Genomic DNA, 27,495 nt, shown 5'->3' on the forward strand with positions numbered 1-27,495 from the left:
ATTATAGTACTGCGTTTAAATAGGCTCCAATCTCTCTGGCTCATTTCATTTATAAACTATTTATCTATAATTATATACTAATACTCATTATTGAATATTCAAATTATATAGTCATCTTGCATTAAAGTGAAAAACAGTTAACTTGATCCTTTTAAAATTCAAACAAAAGGTAAAATATTTGTTCTAGATGTCCTCAAGCCCATTGTCTCTAATTTCATATTTTTATAAAAGAATGTTCAAACCCCATTCAATTATTAGTACCATTCATTTTCTCAGTTCTTAGTAAAATATATAGTGGGTCAAACCTGATCTGTCATGACACAACTATGGTCAATAGCTAACCAAACAAGATAACTCTGCCATATTTTTTTCTAACAACTTTAACACCAACTCGTCTTTGGCTTGTTTTAAAGCCCAGTGACCAGATAACACAAAAAAAATGTTGAGAAAAATGCATTATGATTTATGAAAGCTGTCAACAAACAACAATGAAATTCAGCAACAATGTCCAAATATATTGAACCTGATACAGGACAGCTCCAAACTTCATCAAATATGTCCAAGCATATTTAACCAGATCTAGTGCAGTCACAGTGGGATGCACTTCCAAACAATTAACATTATCCTCAGGCTCCCAAACAGCGTCTAGCACAAACTTTCAAATTCAGCCAGTTTATCGGTAAAACAGATAAACGCCCAACTATTCTTCCTTACAAGCCTCCTATAAAACAATTGGTGGTGTAGTTTATGGTTTACAAAACAAGGTATAGTGCTGTATTTGACATCGGCTGATATAAGATTTACTACCCTCTCTCTATCTATAAGGCATGTGCTACACTGAGCTTTTGAAGTTCAAAGTTGCGCCACATTTACAATAGTCTACTACCCAAGCAGCAAACGGTATCCTTTAAGCCTTCAAGTAAACATTGTAATACACCCAACCAAATTTTCAATACCAAGATAGCCGATATTGTTGTTAACGACCTTAGATATCCCACTGGCGTCTGCAACTTCAGCATATGTATGTCAGTATACCAGAAATCAACAATTTCTATTTGATCCCTGTGGCGACGCTGGACGTTGCATTTATCTTCAAAGAATACTCAGGAATATAAGTCTGACCTGTTATGCCAGATTGCACTTCCAAGTGGTCAGTCATTTTCATAAACAGATTAAAGATAAAAAGATCCTGATTTATTATGCATCTTTTTCAAAACAGAAACACCTTCCAGAATAAACTATCACCCACTATGTAATATGACCAACATTATAGAAGAAAAACAAGGATGTGTTGTCAGATAAAGTCCCAAAACTACGAGTTACAAACATGGTTGTCGCGGCGGTAAGTCCAGGCGAGTTGATGGACCTCCAGCTAGTTAATGGGTTGTGTCGACCAAAAAAAAGTAATTACAATTATTTATTTTTTTATAATTAATATATACACAAACACTATATATTATATGCAATTTAGGCTTCTAAATTGTAACACCTAACAAGTATCAACATATTGTATTACAGATCCAAGGATGACGATTTGAAGAGAATGCTTAGAAAAGAGAAATGTGATAAAATGTCTTATGAAATGTGATTATGTAAGAAGTAACAATGAAGTGACATAATGACATTGCAAATTTCTAACTTTAATAATATTGATAAATGAAGTTTACGGAACATAATTAACAATGCAGCTTGCAAATTATGAACATAATTTATGCAGTTTTAATGCGAAAAAAAAGATACCAATTTTAATGCAGAAAAACATAACAAGATGTCAAGAACAGTGCACTTTAACTACCAAAAACAGAGCAGTTCTGCAGAATGCAACTGCAGGAAAAACAGAGGAGCTGTGCATATAGATTGTTTCAATGCTGTGCTCAGAACATTGCTAAATAACTTGATTTTTTGTTAAATAGATTTGAACCCGGTTTGACTTGTTTTTGACTAGGTTTTGGTCTTTTAAATAACCAGTCGACGACCCAGAACAACTGGTCGAGTGCCATGACAACCATGGTTACAAACAAGAAATACGTACCAAAAATAACATGTAACAATTCGGGTTGCTCTTGAAATACTCCCTCCATCCCAAATTAGATGTCCCCTCTGACTTTTGACAAGTATATTAAGATGCATTGACCACACAACACTGTAAATTATATTTAAAATATTCTTTTTTTAGTTAAAATTTAAGCATCTAATTTTTATATACAAAAAGAAATATAAAGTAATAATTTGCAGAGCTATGTGTTCAATGCATCTTGGAGTACATGCCAAAAGTCAAATGGGACATCTAATTTGGGATGGAGGTGGTATAATAAAGTAGCAACTAGGAAATGCCAATTGCACATGTAATAAGAGTACAAACATTGAATATTGGTACAACTTTTTCACGTCAACACATTCTGGCTTAAGTAAAGTAAATTAGCAAGTATAGGAACAATGTAATTATGTTGAGAATTCTGAAAGTAACTTACAGAAATTAAGGTATGTATAAGCTAAAAAGTACCTTTTTCCTTAATATTGATCTGTAATGAATCTAGCGTGATTATGCCATCAGTTAATGGTAATAGCTCAAGCTTAATTGTTGCTGTGGATCGAGCAGGAACACATCTGATAAACAGAGAAAAATATTACAATTGCATTTTATTCATAGAGAGAAGGGGAGTGCGGGGACGGGGGGTTTGGTGTTTGTGTTGTGCTTGGAGGACCAGGGATGTATTACCCTAATGGGACTCTGCTCTGCAACCACAAGTGTGTACAACCCAAATCACCCCTTGGCAATACATCAGACATCGCAAAGAGTTGCTCGCTGGAAATAAAAGATGGTCCACCATCACCAATAGACTTCTGAATTTCCACCTCAACTGGAAGTGAACTCGTCTCTTGAAATCTGCCAGCGAACCCTGAAGAACCAACATATGGACTCAATGGTGATCTTGGAGAGGGATTCAAGGACAGTACAGAGGGAGGATGCATAAATGAGGCCGGAGCAAGAACTGTCATCGTTAGATCTTCAGATGTCAGATTTGAAGCTTGGAGAGTCAACACCTGACAGAACAAAATACATATATACATATATATCAGCTTATTCTATAATTATAGTTGGGAGCTTGACCCTGACAATATATGATGTATAACATTGTTAATCCGACTCTCTCGTTCGACGGTCATACTGGTGTCAACACAGCATGACAAATGACAGCATTAGCATAGACTGGTTGGCATTGGTGAGACGCATATCAATAATAGAAATTCTCCCAGAACTCATAACAAAGTGGGAAATATTTGATTAAAGTCAGATTGATACAAAATATATTCTCAATAGTATAATTTGCTTCATTTCTGTTCATGCATATATATAAATCATGAAAAAAAAAACAGATTACAATATTATCATTTTATCAAATAATACACTGATACCTAGTTAAAAGTGCAAGTGGAGGAGTGTCTGATCTTATAATCAAAAATTCATAAAGATCTAAATTTAGCACACTCCTTGACTCCTTGTAATAAGTTTTACCAACTCTGATAAAAATACATTGTTTTAAACACAATCTCAAATAGTGATATCAATGGTACATTTATAATAGTTTTAATAAAAACATCTGAAACTTCGCAAAGTCATTCACAAAATAAGTTTAGCTAAGTATGTTCTTCGTTAATATTACAATAATTTTATCCAATATGCTTGTTTATACAAAATTATAAGGTTTCTGTCCACCGGTTCCAGGTACTTTAAGGGCTGATAGCATAAGAAAGTAAATTAAGTGAAATGCAAGGAGTTTCAATTATTTCTTTTCAAGTAAAAAAGTTTGAGTGAAACTACTTCTATTCATGTGTTCCCGAGTTAGAAAGAAAGCATATGAGAGTTGTTAAGTTACAACTCCATCCTTGTATTTAAAAAGTGATATCTTAATTAGTAAGGGGCATTTGAAGCATTATGGGTATATCCCACACCAACTTGTTTTCCTTTGCATTCCACTTTGAAATGAAAGTTTTAGAGCGGAAAGCATATTACATCACTCTCTACCAGCAGTTCTTTAAAAAATAATGCTCTGGAGCACTTTGGAATGCAAATGATGTTATTTTATTCTGCAAATCTGCTTCCCTTCCTATTTAAAACTTGGGAGCATGGTGTAAAATATTAACAGGCCACACTTTGCCAATTCTAAAACATATCAAATTTGAAATTGTATGTTTGTCATGTCTGACACACCAAACCAAGTCACATCAACAAATAATTAAGTATATGAACATATGTGCATAAATATATTAACATATGTGCATAAATGATATATCCCAGAACCTGAACGGGAAGTTGAGGGACTCTTCCATTTGATACAAGAGTTTGCTTCGACATTTCGGATGCAACAGAGATCAAAACATCCCTTGAAATATGAGGTCGCCAGCTAGTTGGCTGCTTAAAGAAAAGCCTTGATTCTAGAAACAGATCAAGGTTTTGACAAAATGAGGAAGTAACACAAAACAGTAAGCATCAAGAAGTATTCTGAAGTAATCTCTGGTAAAAGTACGAGAAGAAATATATATAAGATATATACCAGTATAGTTGCACCGACATGAAACTAGAACTGCATATTGATCGTTATTTGAAGCAGTTTGATCAACATTGTTTGGATGCTGAAAACTTGTTGATACACTTCCAGTGCGTGAATGAGAGGGCTGGGTATTTTTCTCACTAGGAACCTTGAGAGTCTTCCACATTGAAGTCGCCGGTTTGAGAATGAAAGAGTGTTCTTCACCCCTCCTGCCAAGTTTACACTATAACAATTATAATTGAAGCACAAAAAGAGTAATTTATATTCTTCAATACTTGTTCTCCAATATCATTGCAATCCTTTCACCGACTAGTACTCCAAAAGTAAGTCATATTTACATCAAATCACATTTACTGCTATCAAAACTTTCTAATAGCAACTTCTTGCACACTGTAGGCATAATTCAATGCATTTTGCACTTTAATTGTCTGAGGCATGGTTGACACGGCTAGGGGCGGTAAGAGATGCTCGACCGGGTTTATGTTCATTATTCAGTCGCCTAAAGCAATTAGGGCCATCAAATGGTTCGAAACAATTGGTCAATCTTTGATTGTCCCTCCTTTCTCTTGTACATAAAAGTATGGATATCGTGTGTGTGTGTGTGTTTGTGCAAGTACCTATAACTATGGATTCTTTAACTGATGCAGATGCAGTAGTATGTGATAGCTATTTCAATCTTCGGTTCTCCTTTCTTTATCTTGTACATGCAAGTAATGTTTGTACATATCTATCTGTCTATGTACTATACTATCATAACCGGAATAGGGTATATTTCATTTGTTGTTTGGTTGGTTTGGTTAGTCACTCATGAGATGGCCGTTAATTCATTGAATACATTCAACACAACCGTCAGATCTACTGTTAAAAAGTAGATAAATATTTCATATATTAGCATGAGTTAAAGGTCTTAAATTCGAATACCATTAACCTATGTTACTCCGAATCTTCTGTTTAGGTAGCCATACATCTGTCGCACACTTACACACTCAAACACGGCACTTATTCCATGTCAGATCCTTTGACTGAAATGTGGACACTTTGACCCACCTTAGAGAAGACATATAAAATTGAATATACAACTCAAACTAAAAAATGGAGCAGAAAGAAAGAAGCAAATATTAAAAAACAAGTAGAGAAAGAGATAATGGTGTGGTGAAGTACGACAAGCAAAGTGGTGGATAAGGAAGGCGAATTCCAATGTGGTGGATTGGGAAGGCGAATCTGGATGGAGATTGAGTGACAAAGGAAGTGTTGACAAGTATAGTTAAGTGACTATGGCAAGATGATATAGGGATGAGAGGGAAGGTATGGTGTATAAAATTAATAAATAGATATGTATTGAGCCGGTGGTGGGGTGATTCTATGGTGCTGTGAAATAGGGGGTTCAATGCCTATGGTTCAGATTATACATGTAATATTTTTTAAATTAATGATTAGTATTAATTAGTTTCTAGTAGTTTAATTTTGGTTTCTATTTGAAAAAAAGCCTGTGTTTGATGCATATCAAAGGGAAGAGGTCAACAATGTTAGAGTTGTTTGATTCAGACTTGTACCTGGATTACACAGCAGATTCATTCTTTCTTTTGTTTATTGATATATCAGTTATCGTTGACGGCTTTTCAATTACCCAACACATCTTATCACTTTGTACATATTATGTCTCTAATATTAGTATATTCCTTTATGTTACTTTACTTTGAAATAGACACTCTTTCTATTTCACTTTATATTAACAAATGCTACGTACTCCCTCCGTCCCCCTGAGTTGTATACATTGGGGGACGGGGACGCGGCACGGACTTTAATGCTCCTGCAAAATGTAGTTGTGCAATTTGTTTTTAAAATTTTTCTTTTCTGTATTAAAGTTTGGATGTTATATTTTTATACAGAAAAAGAAAATCTCAAAAAAAAGTTACGGAACTATATTTTATAAGAGCATTGAAATGCGTGTCGAGCAGTTAAAAAGAAACGTATAGAATTAAATGGGACAGAGGGAGTAGTATATATCTACAGATTATTTAAAATATAATTGAACTCATGATTTAGTGATATACATTAATATATTATAATGTATCGATATTAATTGGTCGACTAGCGGAGGCCGGTCAACTTGACTTACCACCATGACAATGATGTTCCAAGGAGAAAGACACGGACAATCTTTAGAACTTATAATTCCAGACAACTTAAGGTCAATATATTACATGTCATACTATACATTTGGCAACCAATTGATACCTGCTATAAGTCTCAGCTTCAGAAAGAATTTTAGAGTGTAAACGGGATTAACATGTGTCCCAAGACTTTAATACGAGGTCACGAAAATACTATAAGAATGATATAAATTAATAAATTTGGTGATAGAACTCTGATAAATGGTAAATACATAAAATGGCGCAAGAGATATAATACATCACAGCAGTTGCAATTATCCTAATGAGAAACATGTAGGTGCACCAGTATTACTGAAACCGGAAGATAATTGGTCTGATTCCAACGACATAAGACTGATTGCAGAAAAACATTTCCTTGCAGAATAAATATATAAGTTCAAGTCATGAAAAAAATATAAAAGTAAAAATCTAATAATTTCTAAAAAGAAAAAACTATACAATGACTCTGCATGCTTTATGATTGACAGATCATTAATTTTCATCATTACAAAGAAAATGTTATAAGAGAGAAATACTTCTCTTGGTCTAGCAAGTGGGAGGTATGTACAAGGTTTAGTCCTTCTAGACACTTACCTGAGAGCAAGATTAGGCAAACAATGGTCAGTGCCGGCCTCGATGCATGCAATTGGTACAGATAAAGGAGGTCCGCCTTTTGATGCCTTCTCAAATATGATCATAATAGCATCCAAATAAACCATGATCTCTGGTGTATGTGCGGGAGAAACGTTCTGAAAAAAATTCAAAAAGAAAATTATTTGTTTGCAGACAAAGCCCCTGTTATGGTTGCACTTCTGTATCAAAACAAAAGTTAACAATTTTCGTACTTTTATCTGGACACACAGAAGGTCCTCTGTATTGCATTCAGCAGCAAAAGAATGGATCTCAAGAGGTTGGATTATCTCAATTTTTCTCCTCCACCTATTTCCTGGGATATAAATGCCTTCCAATCCACAACATACAGAAAATCTTTCAGGTTCCAATGATACTCCTCTAAAAGATAAAAGACCTTCATTACCAGTATTGTCCGGTTTCCCAAAACTCTTATATGAAAATTGATTCCAATCCTCAGTATCAAAGTTTGGCTTTGGATTAGGGGCTACAGTAGGAGGTGGAGGGTTATTTGGCGGAAGTGCCGACATTGAATAACTTCTGAAGTTTCCAAAAGAAAACATCTGTGACGTAGATGACGCTGATGAGTTGGGCCTTGAGGATGTGGTACGTATACTTGAACTGGAACTCAAGGAAGGAGGAGGAGGAGATAATGGCCGAGATGGAGGAGAAATGGAATTATCTAAAGGAAGCAACCATTTCAGTAAGTCTCCACAGGGATCCTCATTTGCAGGCACCACATTTTTCGGTTTCTCAAGACTCAGACTTTTCTCTTCATATTTCTCAAACTGAAGAATTTCCAGGACGGGATCTTTTAACAAATCAACACCAACATTCACCTGTAATAATACCTGCACCCTTCCAATCAAGAAAATCGAATAAGAATTATTAATTCTTCTACATGAGAAATGATCAATTGCAACCAAATAAGATCTAGAATCTAAAGTAAAAGATCAAAAACATCACCAATACAAGGAACTTTTTGCATCTAGATTCTTTTTTTTACTTTCTATATAGATATTTCAGTATCCATTGCATCCAACTCAGTGAGTCAAGAATCATTTTCAACTGTCCATAGAACAATTAATGGAAGAGTTTCCAATTCAAAATATAAATATCCAACACCTAGACTTACTTAAAAAGTTACTGGTAGAGCCTAGAGGAACCTAAACAAAGTCACTAAATCTGGAGGGTTATTTTAGCCTTTGACTTTTAAGCCTTATTTGGCAGACAAAGTCAAACACAGTCACTAAAACTGGAGTAATTAAACCACTAATAGAGTCTCATACAGGCTTTTCAGTAAACATATCGAGTAAGTAGAAAATTATGCTAATGATTACCATCCTCCTTGAATTTACTTTTTGGGTTCTAGTATACATGTTCTTCAAGGTGGTTGTTAACAGTTGTAAGCGACTACCTGATATCCTGTTACCTAGAAAGACTAGTACAGTTAAGCATATTTACAGAACAACAATTGCTCAGACAGCTAGTGGTCAATAATCACTAAAATAACCACATAGCGTTTCATCACCCCATTTTCAACCAAGCTAAAGTAGTTGAGATTGACGGAAAAGAACCAGTCTGACATTTGATAGTTTTATAAACTTAAACATCCTCAGACATTAGCCTGAAAAACACATAAAGATAAACCAGATATTTGACAACTTGAGCTTCTTGATGTAGACCAAGGTTTAAGGTTAGTGATGTGGCAACTCTTCCCCAATAAATATCTCAAACGAGACAATTTAATACAAAGAGAACGCACAGTTTCTCAAATTATTTCAGAATGCAAATCTCCCCCCAATACTGGAAATTACAGAAGTTCAAATAGAGATACTGAATCTTCGAGGACAAGTACAATCCTAGATGGAAGGAAAGTTACTCTAATTGGATTTTTTAATTTAATAAAGGTGGGAAGCATTTAATTCTTATATAATTGGGGAATTAAATAAATTACAATTAGATAACAAATTTATCTATTTAAAATTCTAAAATCAATCCCTTAGTTCCGTTATCCGTGCACCACATCACTTATATCAATCATTACACCACCACTTGTGCCTAGCCATCATGCATGCTTAAACTTTACCTATATAATCGAATGGCTTTAATACTAGTATATTTGACTAGCACATTTCTATTTAACACTCCTAGGGAATATTCATGTTCACGTTCTATTACAAGATTGACCCCAAGGTTCGTCCATAAGCAAGATCATTAAATTTTACTTGAACTTTGACGGACTATTCAACCCAAAATTGTTACATAAGCATGTTAAGAATGTGAGACTATAGGCATGACCATCATTTGTGTAGTAACTACACATAAAACACATGCACAAGTAATGGCTAGACATGTGCGAGTACAGGTTCATTCAATTGAAAGCAGAAAAACCAGAATGCAATCCTATAACCAGAGTTTAATACTACAAATATTCCTACAAACCCTTCCAAAACATACCACTATATCTCCATTGGAAAGAGCGCAACACTCGATACTATTTCTGGCCATTCCCCCGGAAGAGCTGGCATCAAAACCTCCTCTATCTACAGATGCACTTAAAGAGGTTTTCTTTTCTGTTTTTCTTATATCTGCGCCATCAAAAGATTCAGTTGCTGAAGAAGATTCTGCCGATGCACCTGATTCTCTTCTCCTGGACCAAAGTGATTTATGCGAATCCGCTATTCGGACAAAAAAATGAGAGTTCCTAAAACTTTGAAGCAAAGTTTCAGTCTGTCTTTTTTGATTTTCCATTCTAAGAAGGGATTCACCATGAGAAGCATCCTTTTTGAAATCAAATTGTCCAACTCCATTCTGATCATTATCATGACCATCAGAAGTTACCTCCACTCTACTTGAAACGTTTTCTGGTTCATCTGCAATTTTCCCATTTTCTATCTTTGGGATTCGTCCGATACCATTTTTGTTCATCATTGCAGCAACTTTAAATGGAGTGATGGTTTCTGTATCATGCTTATATGGAGACAAACATGCCAAAACATGAACTTGTTCACCTGCATAGAATATATAATAAAGTCTTGGACAGTACAACACCAGGAACACTCTCAGTCATGTCCGAACTAGAAAAGGAGGATATAAATTAATAATACTAACCTGGAAAAACAAAGCTGCGGTCCAAAGATTCAAATGACAGTATATCTGGTGCTTCCATCCAATTTTCAGGTAGTTCCTCTTTTAAAACACATAGTAATATACAGTGTCAGTTTAATACAAACACTTCATCTATGAAGATAAACATTAGGGATAAGCTAAATTTACAAATAAGAACATAATACATACAAACTCAGTAAGCATAAGTGTATAGTGAACTAACGTAAACAACAAAGTCTATGATCCTAAGACGAAAATGTTAGAGTGTAGCAGATATAATTAACAAACACAACCGGAAAAGTGTATATGCTATACAAGAATGTATGCCTAAAAGTTATCATTAGTAATGTAGGCAGGTTTAGTGTTTCCTGTTTCGCAAAAGAATGTTGCATTGTCTATGATCTATCATATATGTTGTCCTATTATTTCTTGTTGCATTTATTCTTTTTCATTCTATACTACTCATATTGTACGTACTGAGAAATTCTAGCAGCAATAAAATTCTCTGTGAAAGCAATCAGGCCAGTATCCATCAATGCAATAAATCAAGAGAAAGTTTTTAGTTTATTGACAATCCGACTAATAAATTGGTTTCAAAAAAAAATATCAGTACAGAACATACTATAAGGAATAGTGATCCATCCTTGATCTTCAGTAACATCGACATGATTCTCCGCACCCGCCGTATTACTATTCGCACTTAAGGCAGCACCAAATCTGGAACTGGAATTAAATCCCGCTCTGTGCACCGGAGGGGGGGGAGTAGGGGGGAATGGATCTTCATCAATAAGTCCCTCCAAAGTTCCAGTTGGTCTTGTCTGAATTTCCTGCTCGGCTTTCTGCTTCGGCTGCTCTGAAGTTGAAATAAAACTATTGGACCGCAGATTCAGAAAATTCATCGTCCTTCCACTCTGCAACTTGAACAATTCATCTCAAAATCCAAACTTTAAACTTCATTTCCAATACATTTACAAACCCATTTGAGCATTTAAACAAACATGTTGTGTGCATCAGATCTTCACTAAATACATACCCAAAATAATATATAGAAAGATGCACAATTATGTTATAGCCTACCTGATCGGAGATGAATCGGATCTTTAGTACAAAAGCAAGTAACTTGAGTTAAGATCCAGTTGTTTGATTAAACCCTAGAAATTAGAATTGAAATCGGGGTTGTAATCAACACTGTCTTGTATATATGAATGTGCGTTCATATGTAGATGTTGTAATGATCTCCGCAGTGTGTTTGAGATGAACAAGATGCCACACGTTGTTTGTCGATCCACTTCACTGTATTTCCCAAATGTTTGAGTTTTCGATTCGAATAAAATTATCGCACACTATAAGTCTATAACTATATTTTCAGAAAGCCCGCAAGAAATTACATTTAGCCTAATGCACTATTTTATTTAGTTTTTCTTCCGGTCCTAATTACTAATTACTAATTACCAATGATAAATTGATAATAGTAACTAATAAATTTTGATATGTTTTTGCTCTCAAAAAAAAATAAAAAAAATTTGATATGTTTTAAAAAAATATCAATTTAATTGGGTCATTGTAGTATATTGTTATTTTAGTCCTTGCAGATCAAAAAATCTGCCATTAGACTAGAAAAATAATAAATGAATGAGATAAATTAAGGAATACTCCTAACATATATTTAAAATTTAATTCAATTTAGTATACGTTGTTTTAGAAGCATAATTTCAGTAATTGTAATCATGGTATTATCTCACATTATCCCGCATATGATCCGAAAGTCGCTCTTATCAAGAATGCATCAAGTGTGTCTGTATCTCAGTTAAGATATTCTTAGATTATTGGGAGTTTGCAATATTTTACTAATGGTACTAGACAAGATATTTCATATTCCATGTATAAGTTAGCAAAATATACAAGTTGTCCAAGCAGAACTCATAGAGATGCTTTGGATAGAGTACTTAAATATCCAAAAGGCACCATATATCTTCAGTTGCACTACAGGAGATATCTTGGTGCGCTTGAGGGATATAGTGATGCAAGTTCGACAACTTAGAAGTGTGATTCCAATGGAGTGACTCGATATCTATTTTTACCCTTGCAGGTGGAGCAGCATCCTGAAACTCAGCTAGACAGACTGTAGTAACTCGGTCTACGTTTGAAACTGAGTTATGTGTATTGGATGCCACGGCTCACGGGGATAGATGCTGAATGGTTAAATGGACTTATGTCCGTGTTACCTGTAGTAAGTTGTCCGCTAGAGGCAATTTTTATTCATTGTGATAGCTGTACAGCTATCGACAATATCAGAAGTGTCAAGTATAATGCTAAAATAAGGAGACACATCCAAGTTAGCTCAGTGGTAAAGAGCTTATCCTTTGTCGTCCCAGGTCCTGGGTTCGACCCTGGCTCACCCCGAGAGTTTCACAGAACAGATACTCATTTGTAAGGCTATAAGCCATATTTGTCAAAAAAAAAAGTCTATAAAGGGTTTGGTGTCTAATCGGACTATAGCTATTGATTTGTTGGAACTTAAGATAACATAGCCGATCCACTAACTAAAGGACTTGGGCATGTTGTTGTCCTTAAGTCGAGGTCGGGGATGCGACTGATAATCCATCATGATTCATCTACAGCGGGAACCCAATACACCTAAGAGGAGATCCCTCGAAGTGTATTCAATGAGATAAACAAGCTGTAAGGATGGATATGTAGTACCTTTATGTATAAATTTAGATTTGATGTATCTGAGTCTATCCCTAGTAAACCTAAAGGATACTGACACTACAAGTATAACAAGAGTTCTTAGAAATCTGAATGAGATTAAGTCATTAGACGAGATGGTAGCAGTGTATCCCTAGAGATGCCCAGTTAAGCGAATGTAATTGTGAGGTCGCAATTAGAGGAAAAGGTTATTCCTTGAAGCATTCGACGAATGAGACCGAGACACGATCACTAATGTCCCAAAGACGTAGATCGGCACCATAACCTTTGACTTGTAGCTGTCTATGGAGCGTGGTTACACCCAACGGATAGAGATTCAAGGTGAAGCAATCCATCTATATCCGGTAGCCACCGAAGTAAGGGACTTGGGAGGGCTCAAACCCGAAAGGGCACCGACTCTGAAAAACAAGTCATAATGGGCACTGATATGCATTTGTGTATGAATTTGTGGGGGGATTGTCAGAATATGAAAAGTTTGAGGTATATTATTAATAAGTTCTTGATGTAATTTCTTAAAACTAATTTGGAAGTTGTTCCTTACTATGAGGACTTAAAATTTAATGTTTGGATTTAAGACATTTTCTTAGTGTAATCCATAAATAAATTGAGATGAAATGGCTAACTTGAAACGGGTGCGTGGTAAATTGAGTTTTGTAAAAACTTGAGTACCATATTGATTTGATAATGAGAGGTTAATTGCTTTATAGTCTATCACTTGCCAGTGTAGTGCAGAACTACTAAGGCATGTGAGGGTGCATGTGTTAGTTTTTGTGTGTGTGTGATATTATCATGTGCCTCGCGCGCGCGCACATGCCGCCTCCTCGCCACGACACGACTCATTGGTTTGTATTTTAGTAGTTTGTGTTGGAATAGGACCCATATATATATATATATATATATATATATATATATATATATAATTTAATATAATGTTTTTCTTTTTGGTAGAAGAACATTTTAATTTTTTAAAATATTTAATCTTGGAAAAAAATATATGTTAATTTGAGGTTTTCTTATCAATAATTATTTATTATTTTATAAAATTATAAATATTAACACTGTCTAAATATTTATAAAATGATATATAGATATGAAAGTATTATCTCTCCAAATCATTATTTATTTTGACCAAATAAAATATAGCCAACACAATATTAATTGAAAGGCAGGTGCCACATATTTTATGATGAATCAAGTTATTCCGTAATACATATAATCATAATAAAAGAATAAAGTCATCTATTTCGATATCAAACTTGACAGGTTGCACTTTACCGACATTGAATTGGATAAGCATCCTCGCCATTCCTACGTGTTTCATTATATATTACTCCCTCCGTCTCTAAATACTTTTCCTGTTTGTACTTTTCACGTTTGCCAACACACACTTTTGATCGTTAATATCTTTCATTTCGTAGTAGCATTAAATATAAAAACTTCACCGTATTAAAGTACTCGTGAATACGAATCTAACAAGATGACTCATGACTATATTTAGTTTTATAGATTAGATGCAAATTAGTAATTTGTTTCATGTTATGAACAGTACCGACATTACAAACAGGAAAAGAAAAAAGAAACGGAGGGAGTACTACTTATTTTATTGTGTCCGTTGCCCGCAAGAAACTCTTTTCTTTTTTTTAAGGTTGCGCAGAAGAAAACTTTTAAGGTTAAACTTTCTATTAACAATGTATAATTGATACAAGTTCACGAGACAGGTCGCCACAGCACAGCAAGCGCTAATTGTGTATCAAATCATATACGATTTATTATTCAAAAAATTTATTTATATTTGATTCGAATATTAAAGTTGAAGAAAGTTCTATGGAGACCGCTATTTCATCGGAGACCGTGTATGATCTGCGATCAAAACACAATAAAATACTGCATTATTTTTTAAAATATGTTTTCCAAATCAGTGTCAAATGAGTTTATCTATAATTAGGTGGAGCCCAGATGCGCGTGCTCAGTCTGTCAATGTCACACTCCCTCCGGCAATTCTTCAATGCTAGATTTTTATCAAAACAATACATTTTTTTTAAATGTTAGATTAACTACACCACACAATATTATTTGCTTGAAAACGTGAGCTTTGTAGCCATTTTATCCTAACTGAATTCTTTCTCGAGAAATAAAAGTCATGATCAAGAATAATACTAGACTAAAAGTAATTTATTTAAAAGCTACTTAACATCTTTTCAAAAAAAAATAAAATTACCATGCCCGCCAATCCAACTTTTAATAGAAATACAACACATATAAAAAACAATTTAACATCCCCATCAATGAGAAATATTGAGCATGCTTGAAAGATTTTATTTCACATTTCACTTATTTTTATTTAAAATATTGAATTTTTTTTGAAACAATTAAAATATTGAATTTATATATTATTTTTCCAAAACAATATAAAATAGTTTGAATTAACCTATTTTCTTTTCTTTTTTCTGGTGCGAATTTGGTGCTGATTAGATAAGTGATTATCCTTAACTTGGTTCCTTAATGCAAAGTTTCACACTTCCCTCTCCGTTTCAGTCTGTAAAATTCTTGGCATAACCCCTGTTTGTCTCTTCAATCTGTGTCCACCAGTATATATAAATTTTTAGTTTTATCTGTGTGTGTATATACATATAAACTCACTGTTTCTTGATTTATGCACCAACTGTAACAGCGATTGATGGGTATCTCTCAAACTCTGTTGTTCATTCAAAACCAAGCTTAAATCTTTCTCACCCTAAATCATCAAATCAATTTTATTATGATTCTATCTCTTCTATTTATCGAATCTTCACTAGCTTTATCTACCATCACTCTGTAAGTATTACTCCTGATTATTATTTTTCATTATTTTAGTGGTAGCTTGGATTTTAGTGAGGATAAAAAATATCTCAACAATTCTGTGGTTTGTTTGGGTTTTACACGACCCTTTACACTGTTTATGAACCCCTTTTGTTTAAATATTGTATGGTTGAAAGTATTCCATTTTTGGTTGTGTGCAGGTACTAAGGCAGGCTGTATTAGGCCATTGAATTGGGTGGAGAGTTGCCACATGGGATTGGGATTAATTTATGGTCATAAAGATAGAGAATTTGGACAAGTAAAACTGCAGTTAATATGGAATCACAACTGGATTTGATTGAGCAATCATTTGATTTTCGATACTCGTTATGGGTTCGAGAAGCTCTAGATGGATTGCCTGATTGTTTTACCATAACTGATCCTTGCATTTCTGGTCACCCAATTGTATTTGCTTCGACTGAGTTCTTGAAAATGTCTGGTTACTCAAGGCATGAAGTGATTGGAAGGAATGGGAGTATGTTTCAGGGAATTAAGACTAATAGGAGATCAGTTATGGAGATAAGGGAGGCGATTCGGGAGGAGAGGAGTGTACAGGTTAATATATTGAATTATCGGAAAGATGGGACACCTTTTTGGTTGTTGTTTCATTTATGTCCTGTTTTTAGTAAGGAGGATGGAAAGGTTATTCATTTTGTTGGAGTTCAAGTACCGATTTTAAGGAAGCTGAAGCGGTCTGGTACGGAGCTTGCAGGGAATAATGGGGTTAGAATCTGTGAAAATGGGTCAGGGCTTAATGAGAATATGTTTGGGTGTTGTAGGAGGGAGGTCTACTCGGATTCTGTGGCAGAATTGGACCGTGTGTCAGCTTTGGATTTGGTGTTGAGCGATGATAAAGGTCTGGTCTTTTTATTGAAGCTTGCCAGTATAGTTGTAGCTTAAAAGAGATAAGATTAGTAAGCTTTTTATTCCTTGCAAATTTATTACATGTCTGCAGTATTCTTGGACATAATCCGAGGCAATATGTGAATAACTGTATGCCTCATGTCTTAATATTTATTAAATGCTATGCTACTTTCAGTTCTTCCAAAAATACAGTACAAGTAAAGTTCTTGTTTCACCATAGACATAATATGTTCGGCTTCTGTGTTTGGTCATTGTAGAACAAGAACCTTCTCTGCGCATATTTACTTCTTTTCTACAGCTTTTTTAAAATGTCTGTAAAGAGATGAAGGTTTGGCCTTTTTCATAGAATGGTAATTAATAACATTACAATCAGTTGTTTATCGGTTATAATCATTTAAAACCAAAACAAATAAAAGATATAAACAATTAATCGCCCATAAAGCAGGGTCTGACCTTACCTCTACTCTTAAGAGAGTACATAAAGCTGCTTCCGCAGAGACTGCTGACTTGAATAGTTCAAGAAACACTAATAAAAGCATTTATAAAAGGACGAGAGGTAATAGCATAATAAGAGCATTTTATTATAAATTCTAGATACTAGACAATAGGCATAATGTTCGTTTGAACTTGTCTAAAAAGTTTATGCATTGCTGACCATTTTTAGTCTTTTAAGTTGCCTTTATTGGCGTTCTTTTATCTTGCTCTAGGTTGTCCATAATAAATATAACAGTTTAATTGTTCTACCTGATAATTTCATCATATCTTAATATCCTACTCTTATGGCTTCCACAGTTGATGAACCCTGCAAGGCAGGCGACATAGAGAAGCAAAAGGCTGTCACTGCAATGAACAACATATTTTCTGTGCTCACCCACTATAGCGAGCTAACTGGGAGATTAGTATGCGGAAAGAGATGCTGTGTACCTGTGACGAGTCCTCTGGGTGCGTCGTTAAATATATCTCTTGGTAGAATCAAACAGAGCTTTGTATTGTGAGTTATGTTCTTAAGTTTCTATGTGCAGATGATATTCTGTTTCTTCCAGATTGAAGGTTGTAAATGCTTTCTGAATATTGTGAACTTCTATTGCCTTGTAGGACTGATCCTCATTTAAATGATATGCCCATTGTTTATGCAAGTGATGCATTCGTAAAATTGACAGGTTCTTATATATTATTTTGATTTTGAAGTTTTCAGTTCTGTTATAAATTAGATCAAATTGCTGATGAAGGTTGAGTTTGTCCAACTTGAGAATTCTTCTCTATGTGATAGGCTACAGTAGAAACGAAGTATTGGGACGGAATTGTAGATTCTTAAGTGGACAAAATACCGATCCCTCAACGCAGTTCCAGGTGACTGTTTGTCGTTTTTGCTTGTGATTTTTTGAACTCATTTTATAAAGGTAGATTATCTTTATGATCATGCTTGTCTTTTCCTAGAATCACAAGGTTGCGATTCTATACGAGATAGCATACAATATAGAGAGAATTTGATTTTTTTTAAGTAGCCCTTAAACATTAGATAATATAATTTCTGTTAATTGTTCTGCAGATAAAGGAAAGTATACGAATTGAACAACCATGCACGGTATGCTTATTAAATTACAGGTGAATACCTTGAGATTCTTATTATTAATATTTTTTTTCCAAAATAATTAGCTGGGGCTAACAATATCTGTGCTAATTTTATGCGTATTCAGACCATCTTATCTCTTTCTCATGCTCCAAATAGTTCTATGTACTATTTCCTATCAAATTTTGATGGGGCCATGTGTTGGAAGATATATAATTTTAAGCGGCTGTGAGTTTGGAATTTAATCATGATCGCACATTGACATTATGAACAATAACAAATGATTTATGGCAGTATCGACTTGATAATATATGCAATGGGATCATCTGGCATATTGTTGATTAAGTGCAAGTATTAAAGTCCAAACAATATCCTCCGGAAAGAAACATACACTTATATTAACTTATTGGCTGCTTTGTTGCAGAAAGGACATGAGCTCATTCTGGAACTATCTTCATATTTCACCTGTCCGAAATGCTTCTGGAAAGGTAATGTTATTAGCTCTACTTAATGGACATTATTATCCACTATGACCCGTGATTATGTATAAAAAGTTAAATTAAAAATTAAAACTTTTTGTGATTAGGACTTGAATTGACTTGTATAAAAACTACTGAAGGTAGAAATAAAATCTCATTTACAATGTGATTAAATCTTTATATTATATATTAGCTATGAAGGTAGTAAAAGTCTCAATATAATTGAAACCAATCACTTCCACCTTTCCCTATTGCATATAAAATATAATAAGAGGGACGAATAACAAAAACATGCACCTACATTGTCTGTTTAGAAAACAGTGATACATTTTATTTTCACCTTCTTTCTTTATGCCTTTTGGAAACTGTGGTTTGTGCAGTTACAAATGTGAGTAGACTGCTGACTAAATTGTCAGATCCATGTAATTAAGCATGAGTAAACATATGTAAATTTGGTCGCATGGTTGTGATAAACACAGTTTTCTTGATTTCGAGTCTATCGCATGAATTCATAAATACAAGGAAGTACTAGAAGAACGACAATACTTTGGACAATGTATTTTGAAATCAGAGGATTGTGCAGCACCATTCCCAATCACTCTCTCCCACAGAAATCTTAGATTTACCGTATATTATAAATATAATACCTTACTTGTTACTCCCTCCGTTTTGAAATATAGGTCGTTTGACTTTTTTGCACACATCTCTAAGTCTTTTGACCGCACGTCAAAAATCATTATTTTTCAAATTTTCTTTTTTTGAATAAAAATATAGGATTTATATCTTTATTCAAAAAAATAAAATTCCAAAAATAATGATTTTTGACATGCGGTCAATGGACTTGGAGATGTGTGCAGAAAAGTCAAATGACTTATATTTCAAAACAGAGGGAGTAGTTGTTACATGGCCAAAGTGGCAAAGTAACAAAGCTGACTTTTATAGTTGCTTGACAGAAGACTAGTGTTAATGCCTCAACAAATCTCTATGGTTCATCAGGGACATTTTCTCTTGTAGGTCAAGGTCAAGCTCCCCGAGATTGCTGTAATTTCTGTCAAATAAATTCAGGTTGATCATTAATGTTTCACTCTAAATCATTTTAGCCTACAAACTCTGCAAACTGGCTACTAATTACCAATCCCAATAGAACAAATCGCTAATCTCGGTGATACAAGTCACCGGACTGTGGTTTTAGTCTAAATTAATTTCTATTTGAATGAACACACTTACATATATATATATATTAATTTACTATGTAGTGCATGTAGTGCTGACAGCAACCCAGAAATCAGTGCTATGGCCTTATAGCTCTATATACCCAGAGAATAAGTCCATCTTTTAGGATTACATGGCTGATGTACCTGGGCTGACTAGTGACTAACATGGTCTACTGTCTTTTAGTGAGAAAATTTGTAACTTAGCATTTCGTACAAAAGCTTATTTCGATAGAAATTTCTCTAATTAGATGAGAAGATTGTACTCTCTTAAAATTCTTTGTTTTGAGTGTTTTGTACAAATATTTTAAATGAATACTATAAGATGCTAGATATTGAAGTTCCTGAAAGCATGAAATTAGTCTTTAGACAATGAGTACCACCGCACAGTACACTTTTATTGTTAATGATCAGTGCAAAGTTGTGTTGTCTCCCAATGTTTTGTTGGATGCAACCATGACAGTTTAACCATCTTGGCACCTAGTTATATTAATGAACTTGTTATCTGATCATTAATTTTGCATTTTTTGTAGATAGCATACTTTGTTGGTGTTCAGATAGATGTCACTGACAAAAACCAGGATGAAAAGTGCTCGGGTCCACACATGAGGCATCTTGGCGCTGTTGGAGCTGTCAAAGTGGCAGTAAGGGTCTCCTCGATGGGTGCCAGCACCTCCATGTGAGGTCATAGGACATGGTCTTCATATGTTGTGAGCATTATTAGTGCTCTGTGCGGCGGTACATCTTATATCCAATATATTTAATCTTACTTCACCTGTGGACATCTTCTTTCAAGAGTTGATAGAGGACAGAATACGTAATAGGCCCTTGTTAAAATCGGAGTCGCCACCTGTATATATTATAAAACATTATATGGAGTGACAATTTCTCATGTAAGGAGAACATAAGTTTCAATATAAAATTGTTATTTTTGGTTATATGGTAATCTTTCATCGCTAGAAGACATTTTCACAATGATGATTTTTTTTGAAATCATTGTATTTGTTAGGATTATTTTCTTTTTGCGTTTTGGTGTATGAATTTCTGCTGATCCCGCGTCATTAAGGAACACACGGTGAAACACATACATAGAGGTGCATAACCTGCTCTGTCTAGTATGCATGTCTGATATATCTTAAGGAACAAAGGGAATTTTAAGCAACACAGTCACATATAACATGAGCTACATATACCAAGTTGAAACGGGAAAACTATAAGAGAGTGGTAAAATACTCTTGCATTCTCTTAGTTCTTTAAGTTAGTTGCATCTTCCTAAATATAGCAGTCCTAATCCTCTATATATAGTGTTGTATTATTGGTGTCGTTTTTTCTACTTATAATGCTATAGCAACAGTTGCAGAGGTCTTCCAAATCAATTACTGGTATTATTCATTTCGAGCTCATGTATAAATTGCAAGCATTAGATAACTTATTTGATGTAATTCTATAGATGTCACTAGAACAAAATAGCGCATTCTTTATTCTGATTTCTTGTGAGACCATGTTCTCAAGACAGCAAGGTGATAACTCTATGCTTCAAGTGCTTGTTGTGGTGGTTTAGGTTATTTACATTGAGATGTATTGTTTTTATTTCATTGTCTAAGAAATTAAGAATCATTCTCGATATGATGGTTTTGTACTGTTGATTCTCGTTTTTATAAGTGTTCAACGTGATGGTCAAGTGACTGCGTGCTATTTGCTCAAACAAGGTTATTAAAGCATTTTAGGTAGGGCTGCTTAGTCTTAGTTTTGACTAGTAAACTATTTTCAAGTTACTATTTTTATTGTTGAAATTTAGAAGTATGCATTGCATCTCCCTCTGTTGGCCATAAATCAAGAAAAATACTTCCATCAAATAATCTCCAGCATATTTACAGCCCCAGTAGTTAAGAGATTGCCCATGTTAAAACTGTCCCTTTGTCAAATGTATGCACTTGGGAAGTTTCTTTCTGTAAATCATCTACAGTACCTGGCCCTAACCCTTGTTAAGGGCTTTATACTTGTAGCGGTTTGCCCAGAAAAGATAGTGCAGAAAATTCAGTATGCTGAGTGCACACATTAGCCAGTAAAATCTCTCCAGATGATAGTGATTCAGATTAGGACCAGAGAGCCATGGCTTGTTCTTCGCGCTGCCTGTCGCACTATTCACTATGGAAACGATTACTGTGCTTAGAAAGTAACCCATTGCGAGTGATGCCCAAGACAAAGAAGTGGCCAACGATCTCATGCTACTCGGAGCTTCTGTGAAGAAGAATTCCAACAAACCAGCTAGGCTGAAAAGATCAGCTGAGCCAAGACACAGGTACTGAAAAGCAATCCAGAAGAATGTTATTGGCAATGGCTGGGTAGTGTCTAGGCCAGTATCAGTCGCAACTCTTTTCCGTTTAATCTCCACAAGAGCTGCTATTCCCATGGCGACAATGGAAAGGACTAGCCCTATTCCAATGCGTTGTAGATGAGAGATCCCCGTCTCTGTTTTAGTTACTTTACGCGCAAATGGGATGATTAAATGGTCATATACTGGTGCAAGAATCATTATGAAGATGACAGGGAACACAGGGAGAGATGCAGGAGGTACTTTAAACGATCCGAGTTTTGTGTCCATGGAGGCTGCCTGTTGGACTGAGAATGTGGAAAGCTGAGCTAGGCAGCAGTTGAGCATGATAGTGCAGCCAAAAACAGGGAGGATTTTGAGCACAATTTTCACATCTTCTACTTCATTCACTGTACATTCTAGTAATTTGTGGGCTGGCATTCTTGTCACTGCTCTGTTGAGAAATTTAAGACTGTCAGATGGAGTTTCAAGAAGATCCAGTGACTTACTACTCTTCTTCGTCATCTGTTGATTTTCCATCTTCATCGATGTTCCAAAGGCAGGGCTCGCGGACATGCTTGCTATGGCATTGTTTGGACTTCTGGCCACAGCAACGCAAGTATTCAAAGCAGAAGCGGCGAGCACCTGTAAAAACAGAAGAAACCATTCAGTCAATGACATTATATACGATCTTTCTTGATGTGATGAAGCATACCTTAAGTATGGTTGTCAGCGGGCTTCCACAAGGTATCTTGTTCCTGTAAAACTTTGAACCGGCAAGGAAGAGAGGAATCGACAAGAAAATTGTGAATGTCGAAATCCCAAAACCCCATACCCAACCTCTATTATCCTCAATCCATACGACCAATGTGACTGCAATAAGAGCTCCAGTTGCCAGAGAAAATACAAAGTAGTTGAAGAAAGTTGATCTTTGCTTTCTTCCTTGTGGAGTGTCCTCATCAAATTGTTCAGCACCATGTGTTGCCAGAGATCCTTTGATGCCTCCGATCCCGAGTGCTGCTAGGTAGAGGCCTGCAAACAGCATTGCCGCCTTAGCGCCACCAACTCTGCGGCATGGAACATTTGCTTCACATTCTGCTGGCCTTAGAGAAGCTGATTGAGCTTGCACGGTTAGTATCAGCCAACCCTGTTCCAAACCAAACTTAGTTTCCATCTTTATATTACATGGTAAATTAAATTTACGGTAACATAGTCAACTGTTTACTTGCTATTGCTAGAATACAATAAATATGATCTGGTAAGTCTCCTAACACTTTGAGATTTTAAGAGAATTGATCACTTAACATGATATCATAGTTTAGTCTCGTGGGAGACTCGAGTTCGACTCGCTGTGAAGTGACAGCCAATTATATATCCTTTTGATTATTAGCAGATGATTGGATAATGAGGGTTGTGGGGTACCATAACTTTTGATCAGGTGGGAGATGGCAAGGGAATAAAGGAGAAATTAAGAAACTGTAGAAGAAGATGTGATAAGTCTAACTCATCCTCCACTAAGATCTCTCTTTTCTTGTGACACTTGCTAGTGGGAAGAGATAGTTGCAGAAAGTATACTTCAAACTCACATTTCATTCATGTCAAGCTTTCCTGGTAGGCCAAGCCCACCATTTCCAAATAATGCTCTCCACACTAGGGAAAAGAAACAGGAGAAAGTAACAACTACTTCCTATGACTATTCCATATCTGGAAGTAACTTATAAAACTTGGAACATATCGAAATGGACTTATTTTCACAAAAATAAGCAACTTATATTCAAAATCAGGCTTTGAAGTAACATGACAAGATGTCAAGGCAAGATGAAAACTGGGGCTAGTAGGTTGAAACAAAACAGCTCGCAAGTATGGGCACCGTAACGATATATGCAATTTTGTGTGTTTTTTATATCGGCGTGATGTTAATATTAATATTCAACTCCAGCGACATCAAATTATTGTATTATTACAAAAATAAGTAAATAGTGAGTGGCCATTCTGGACGGTTTGACCAGAACGATAATTGAGACATGTGAATGTGGTCTAGTTCAAGTGGAAAGCACTGTCCACAAACCAAGTCATTGACTTTTACTATTAAAACAATTTGAGAAATACGGGAAAAATAATAGGACAGTTACATGAGTACTATTATATATAAATTAATGTTAATTTCATAATTATTTGTACAAATCCTTTAGATTACACAATCATTTCATTACATTTATATTAAAAGCTCTTTGTCTTCATCCAAAGTTACATAATCACTCCCTTACCAAAAATAAATACTAGTAAACCGTAAAGAATCTGATGTAATGAAGAGTAATAGATAAATATATTCAATATTTTCAGGATAGCTACTGTTGTTTATCACTCGACGAACAAAAAAAATAGTGATTTTTAAGGGCACGCCAACCGGACACCTGTCCAGTTTGTTGAACATCCATCACTCTCACGTACATATACTTATCGTAGTGTTGCGTGTATCACATGATTTCCATAGGACTTAAATTTTGTTTTTCTTCATATCATATTAATATTAATATATTTAATATATTAAGGATTGTAATTTAGCGGAGGAGAAGAGGAAGAGGAAGGTGATGCATGCATGGTTGACAAATTGACAGAGGACCGACACACCCTGACAAACACATGTACAGATTCACACACGCATTTATGTCAAACTCCAAATTGTTGAGCAATCATCACACAACAGACACCACATTTTCGATACCCAACATATTTTGCGGACTCACGTATATATGAACAAAAAGAGAAGTCCGATTTTCAGATATGTAGAGGAGAAGATGAGTGATCCATTCATCCAAGAGCAGGTTATCTGTACGAGTTCCTCAACTTATATTTAGGTAATGTATAAAAAAAAGTATTTCAACATGATCTGTAATTACTTGGACTCTATCATATTTTCAAATATTTTAATCATTAATAATCTATTTTTAGATACCACTAATCTGACCTATTTAATAATTATGAATAAAAAATTCATTTTCCTCTTTTTTCTTTATCTTTTTCCTTCTTTTTCCTCTTATTTCCTTCAGATTTATTATTAAAGTAATAATAGAGAACAAAAAAAGTATTGTTATTGGTGTTGACACTAAAATAAATTCCCTAAATTACTAAAATTCGCTGGGACTTATTATTTTATATTATTAATAGGTAATGAGATTGATAACCTATCGGGCTTGCTCTAAAATTTTAATGAGCTTTTTGAATAATTTTTTCCCAGTTTAGTTAAACTTCTGTGTTTTAATGGATTATTTATTAACAATCTTTCAAAATTTATAGAAAATCAAACAAAACCCTTCACACTTGTAAAATAAAAATTGGGATGGAACGAGTGGATGAATGTTAACGTAAATAGTAATCCGGAGACTACTGAAACTAAAGAGTAGCAACGTATAAAGTGAGTTGGGGACTTGGGGAACAGTAAAAACACCCCACCTGAAACACCATACGCTCATAGATTCTGCAGGGAACATGCAACCTCGAATGTTGCTAAAATTAGGGCACTGTTTAGTGTACTTAACGTACAAGATGCAATTTTAGTTCAAGTAACATTTTTCTTGACCGACGATCATGTATTCATGTGTCTCATGCTTGTAACTTGTAACTTACTACTGTAGTTTAGTGGGAGAACACAAGCAGTAACGCTCGTCTGCAAGCAAATTGTGAGACACTCACTTTTCCCCATAAAATTAGTTTAAGTGAAGCATCAAAAACTGCATGTGATGTCATTACTATGGAGACCCATATTTCAACTTCTTTTATTGGACTTTGTGCTTACCCATTTTCATTAATTACAAAAAACAAAACCCTATTTAATTCCTTTGAAGTTTCAACAAATTAAGGTTCCTCATGTTATACAAACAGCTAGGCCAGTCAAGATGATGATTTGTTGTGGTGAAAGCAAATTGATATATAATGAATAAAAGACTTAAAAAATTAAGTTAACTTACTAGGAATTCAAGGAAAGCACTGCTGAGATAAATGAAATAAGTGTTGAGAAAAGCATCAGACAAGAAGCCACCAAGAAGGGCAAGAAGGAAGGCTGTCCCCATGAAATTAGTGACCGAATTTGCTGAATCCTTCGGAGAAAAGTGCATATGCTCCGACAGATACATGACCAGATTGCTTGCATTGGCCAGAAATGCCAAGTTCTCCAATATCTCAACCACTATCAAAAGGGGTCAATAAAGCAAACCAGATTAATTACTTTAATTAATTCAATTTATAATTCAATTTATAGGTACAAAAAGGAACTCTTTATTCAAGTTGATCACATGAACTAAAGTTTTCACCAAGCCCTAGTGTCCATGCACACTTGTCAATGCACCTCAAATTCACAGATGAGCTTTTCTAGTTTTCTATAACAAAATGAAATAGTATGAAGATAAATTGTTACCAAGCACAAAGGAGGCAGCCAGCATGCCACCATGTCTCCCTCTGAGTGCAGGTTTGTTTCTCCAGTCAACATAACCATCCCATCTGGCTAGCTGGTGCTCCACTTCCTACAATTATACACCAAGACCAAACTATTACATAACTACAAGAATATAAACATATGTACACTCACAAAAACACATATGATTCTTGTTTGAAGAAAGGTGATATATGCACTAAGAGAAAGGGAGGAGGAGATAAGGGTACCCACCATTATATCTTCTTTGGAATTGAGATGAGGAAAGAATAGTGATGAATGGTTGATAATTCAAAGCTTTCAGAGAGGAAAGGATCTCATTTATAGAGAATGGTCTGGAGTGTAGACCTCTTTTATAAATGGACTTTATTTGTTCCTTTCATAACCCTTGAATACTGGTAGTACAACTCAGAATATATTTTTATATGACTTTCTCAATTTGTTAATTAGCACCCATGTCCCATGTACTTAGCTTGCTTTTGAGGGGGATGGAGTGAGGGAGTAGATGGTGGGAGGAAAAAAAGGGCAAGATGCTAGATTTTTTCTAGTAGTGTTGTGTGGTTTAAATGTTATAGTGATCACACAACTTAGATAGTGATTTCTCTAGTATTTTATTGGTCACATAGATGAATGA

At 34.9% G+C, this 27,495-nt stretch overlaps 3 protein-coding genes across 4 annotated transcripts; 1 reads left to right on the top strand and 2 right to left on the bottom strand.

Annotated features, from left to right (window-relative positions):
- Positions 1 to 440: 440 nt before the first annotated feature.
- On the bottom strand, positions 441 to 11,825 carry LOC108199457 (uncharacterized). 2 transcript variants are annotated; one of them, XM_017367270.2, is made up of 11 exons: positions 11,525 to 11,825; positions 11,070 to 11,358; positions 10,451 to 10,528; positions 9,797 to 10,350; positions 7,552 to 8,187; positions 7,301 to 7,455; positions 4,557 to 4,762; positions 4,304 to 4,437; positions 2,720 to 3,045; positions 2,504 to 2,607; positions 441 to 1,122 (listed from the first exon to the last, which is right to left on the bottom strand). In XM_017367270.2, exons 2-11 carry the CDS (start codon positions 11,344 to 11,346, stop codon positions 1,052 to 1,054), a joined length of 2,541 nt encoding a protein of 846 aa, XP_017222759.2. In that variant the 5' UTR covers positions 11,347 to 11,358; positions 11,525 to 11,825; the 3' UTR covers positions 441 to 1,051. The 2 variants fall into 2 exon arrangements, with proteins under 2 accessions (XP_017222759.2, XP_017222760.2); XM_017367271.2 differs by having other exon boundaries at positions 11,070 to 11,364; positions 11,525 to 11,665.
- Positions 11,826 to 16,155: 4,330 nt separating this feature from the next.
- LOC108200110 (protein TWIN LOV 1) lies at positions 16,156 to 21,056 on the top strand. Its single transcript, XM_017368178.2, is given in 8 exon segments — positions 16,156 to 16,266; positions 16,269 to 16,850; positions 17,651 to 17,849; positions 17,954 to 18,018; positions 18,129 to 18,208; positions 18,408 to 18,463; positions 18,853 to 18,916; positions 20,652 to 21,056. Coding segments are annotated over 8 exon segments (1,257 nt in total). The 5' UTR covers positions 16,156 to 16,205; the 3' UTR covers positions 20,802 to 21,056.
- Positions 21,057 to 21,951: 895 nt separating this feature from the next.
- Positions 21,952 to 27,387, bottom strand: LOC108197069 (protein NRT1/ PTR FAMILY 4.6). The gene is made up of 5 exons (XM_017364557.2): positions 27,096 to 27,387; positions 26,847 to 26,952; positions 26,401 to 26,618; positions 23,148 to 23,579; positions 21,952 to 23,077 (listed from the first exon to the last, which is right to left on the bottom strand). The coding sequence occupies exons 1-5, from the start codon at positions 27,096 to 27,098 to the stop codon at positions 22,094 to 22,096; spliced, it is 1,743 nt and encodes a 580-aa protein (XP_017220046.1). The 5' UTR covers positions 27,099 to 27,387; the 3' UTR covers positions 21,952 to 22,093.
- Between the last annotated feature and the right edge of the window lie 108 nt (positions 27,388 to 27,495).

This window comes from Daucus carota, chromosome 8 (assembly GCF_001625215.2).
Source record: "Daucus carota subsp. sativus chromosome 8, DH1 v3.0, whole genome shotgun sequence".
Classification (NCBI taxonomy): domain Eukaryota; kingdom Viridiplantae; phylum Streptophyta; class Magnoliopsida; order Apiales; family Apiaceae; genus Daucus; species Daucus carota.

Coding starts and splice junctions, on each gene's coding strand:
- LOC108199457 (XM_017367270.2), bottom strand. CDS start 11,346: ATGAATTTTCTGAATCTGCGGTCCAATAGTTTTATTTCAACTTCAGAG. Junction 10,351..10,450: donor CCGCAGCTTTGTTTTTCCAG/GTTAGTATTATT, acceptor TATTCTATGCAG/GTGAACAAGTTCATGTTTTG. Junction 4,763..7,300: donor TTGCCTAATCTTGCTCTCAG/GTAAGTGTCTAG, acceptor TAAACTTGGCAG/GAGGGGTGAAGAACACTCTT.
- LOC108197069 (XM_017364557.2), bottom strand. Junction 26,619..26,846: donor GGCTGCCTCCTTTGTGCTTG/GTAACAATTTAT, acceptor CCCTTTTGATAG/TGGTTGAGATATTGGAGAAC. Junction 23,580..26,400: donor GTGCTTTCCTTGAATTCCTA/GTAAGTTAACTT, acceptor GGTTTGGAACAG/GGTTGGCTGATACTAACCGT.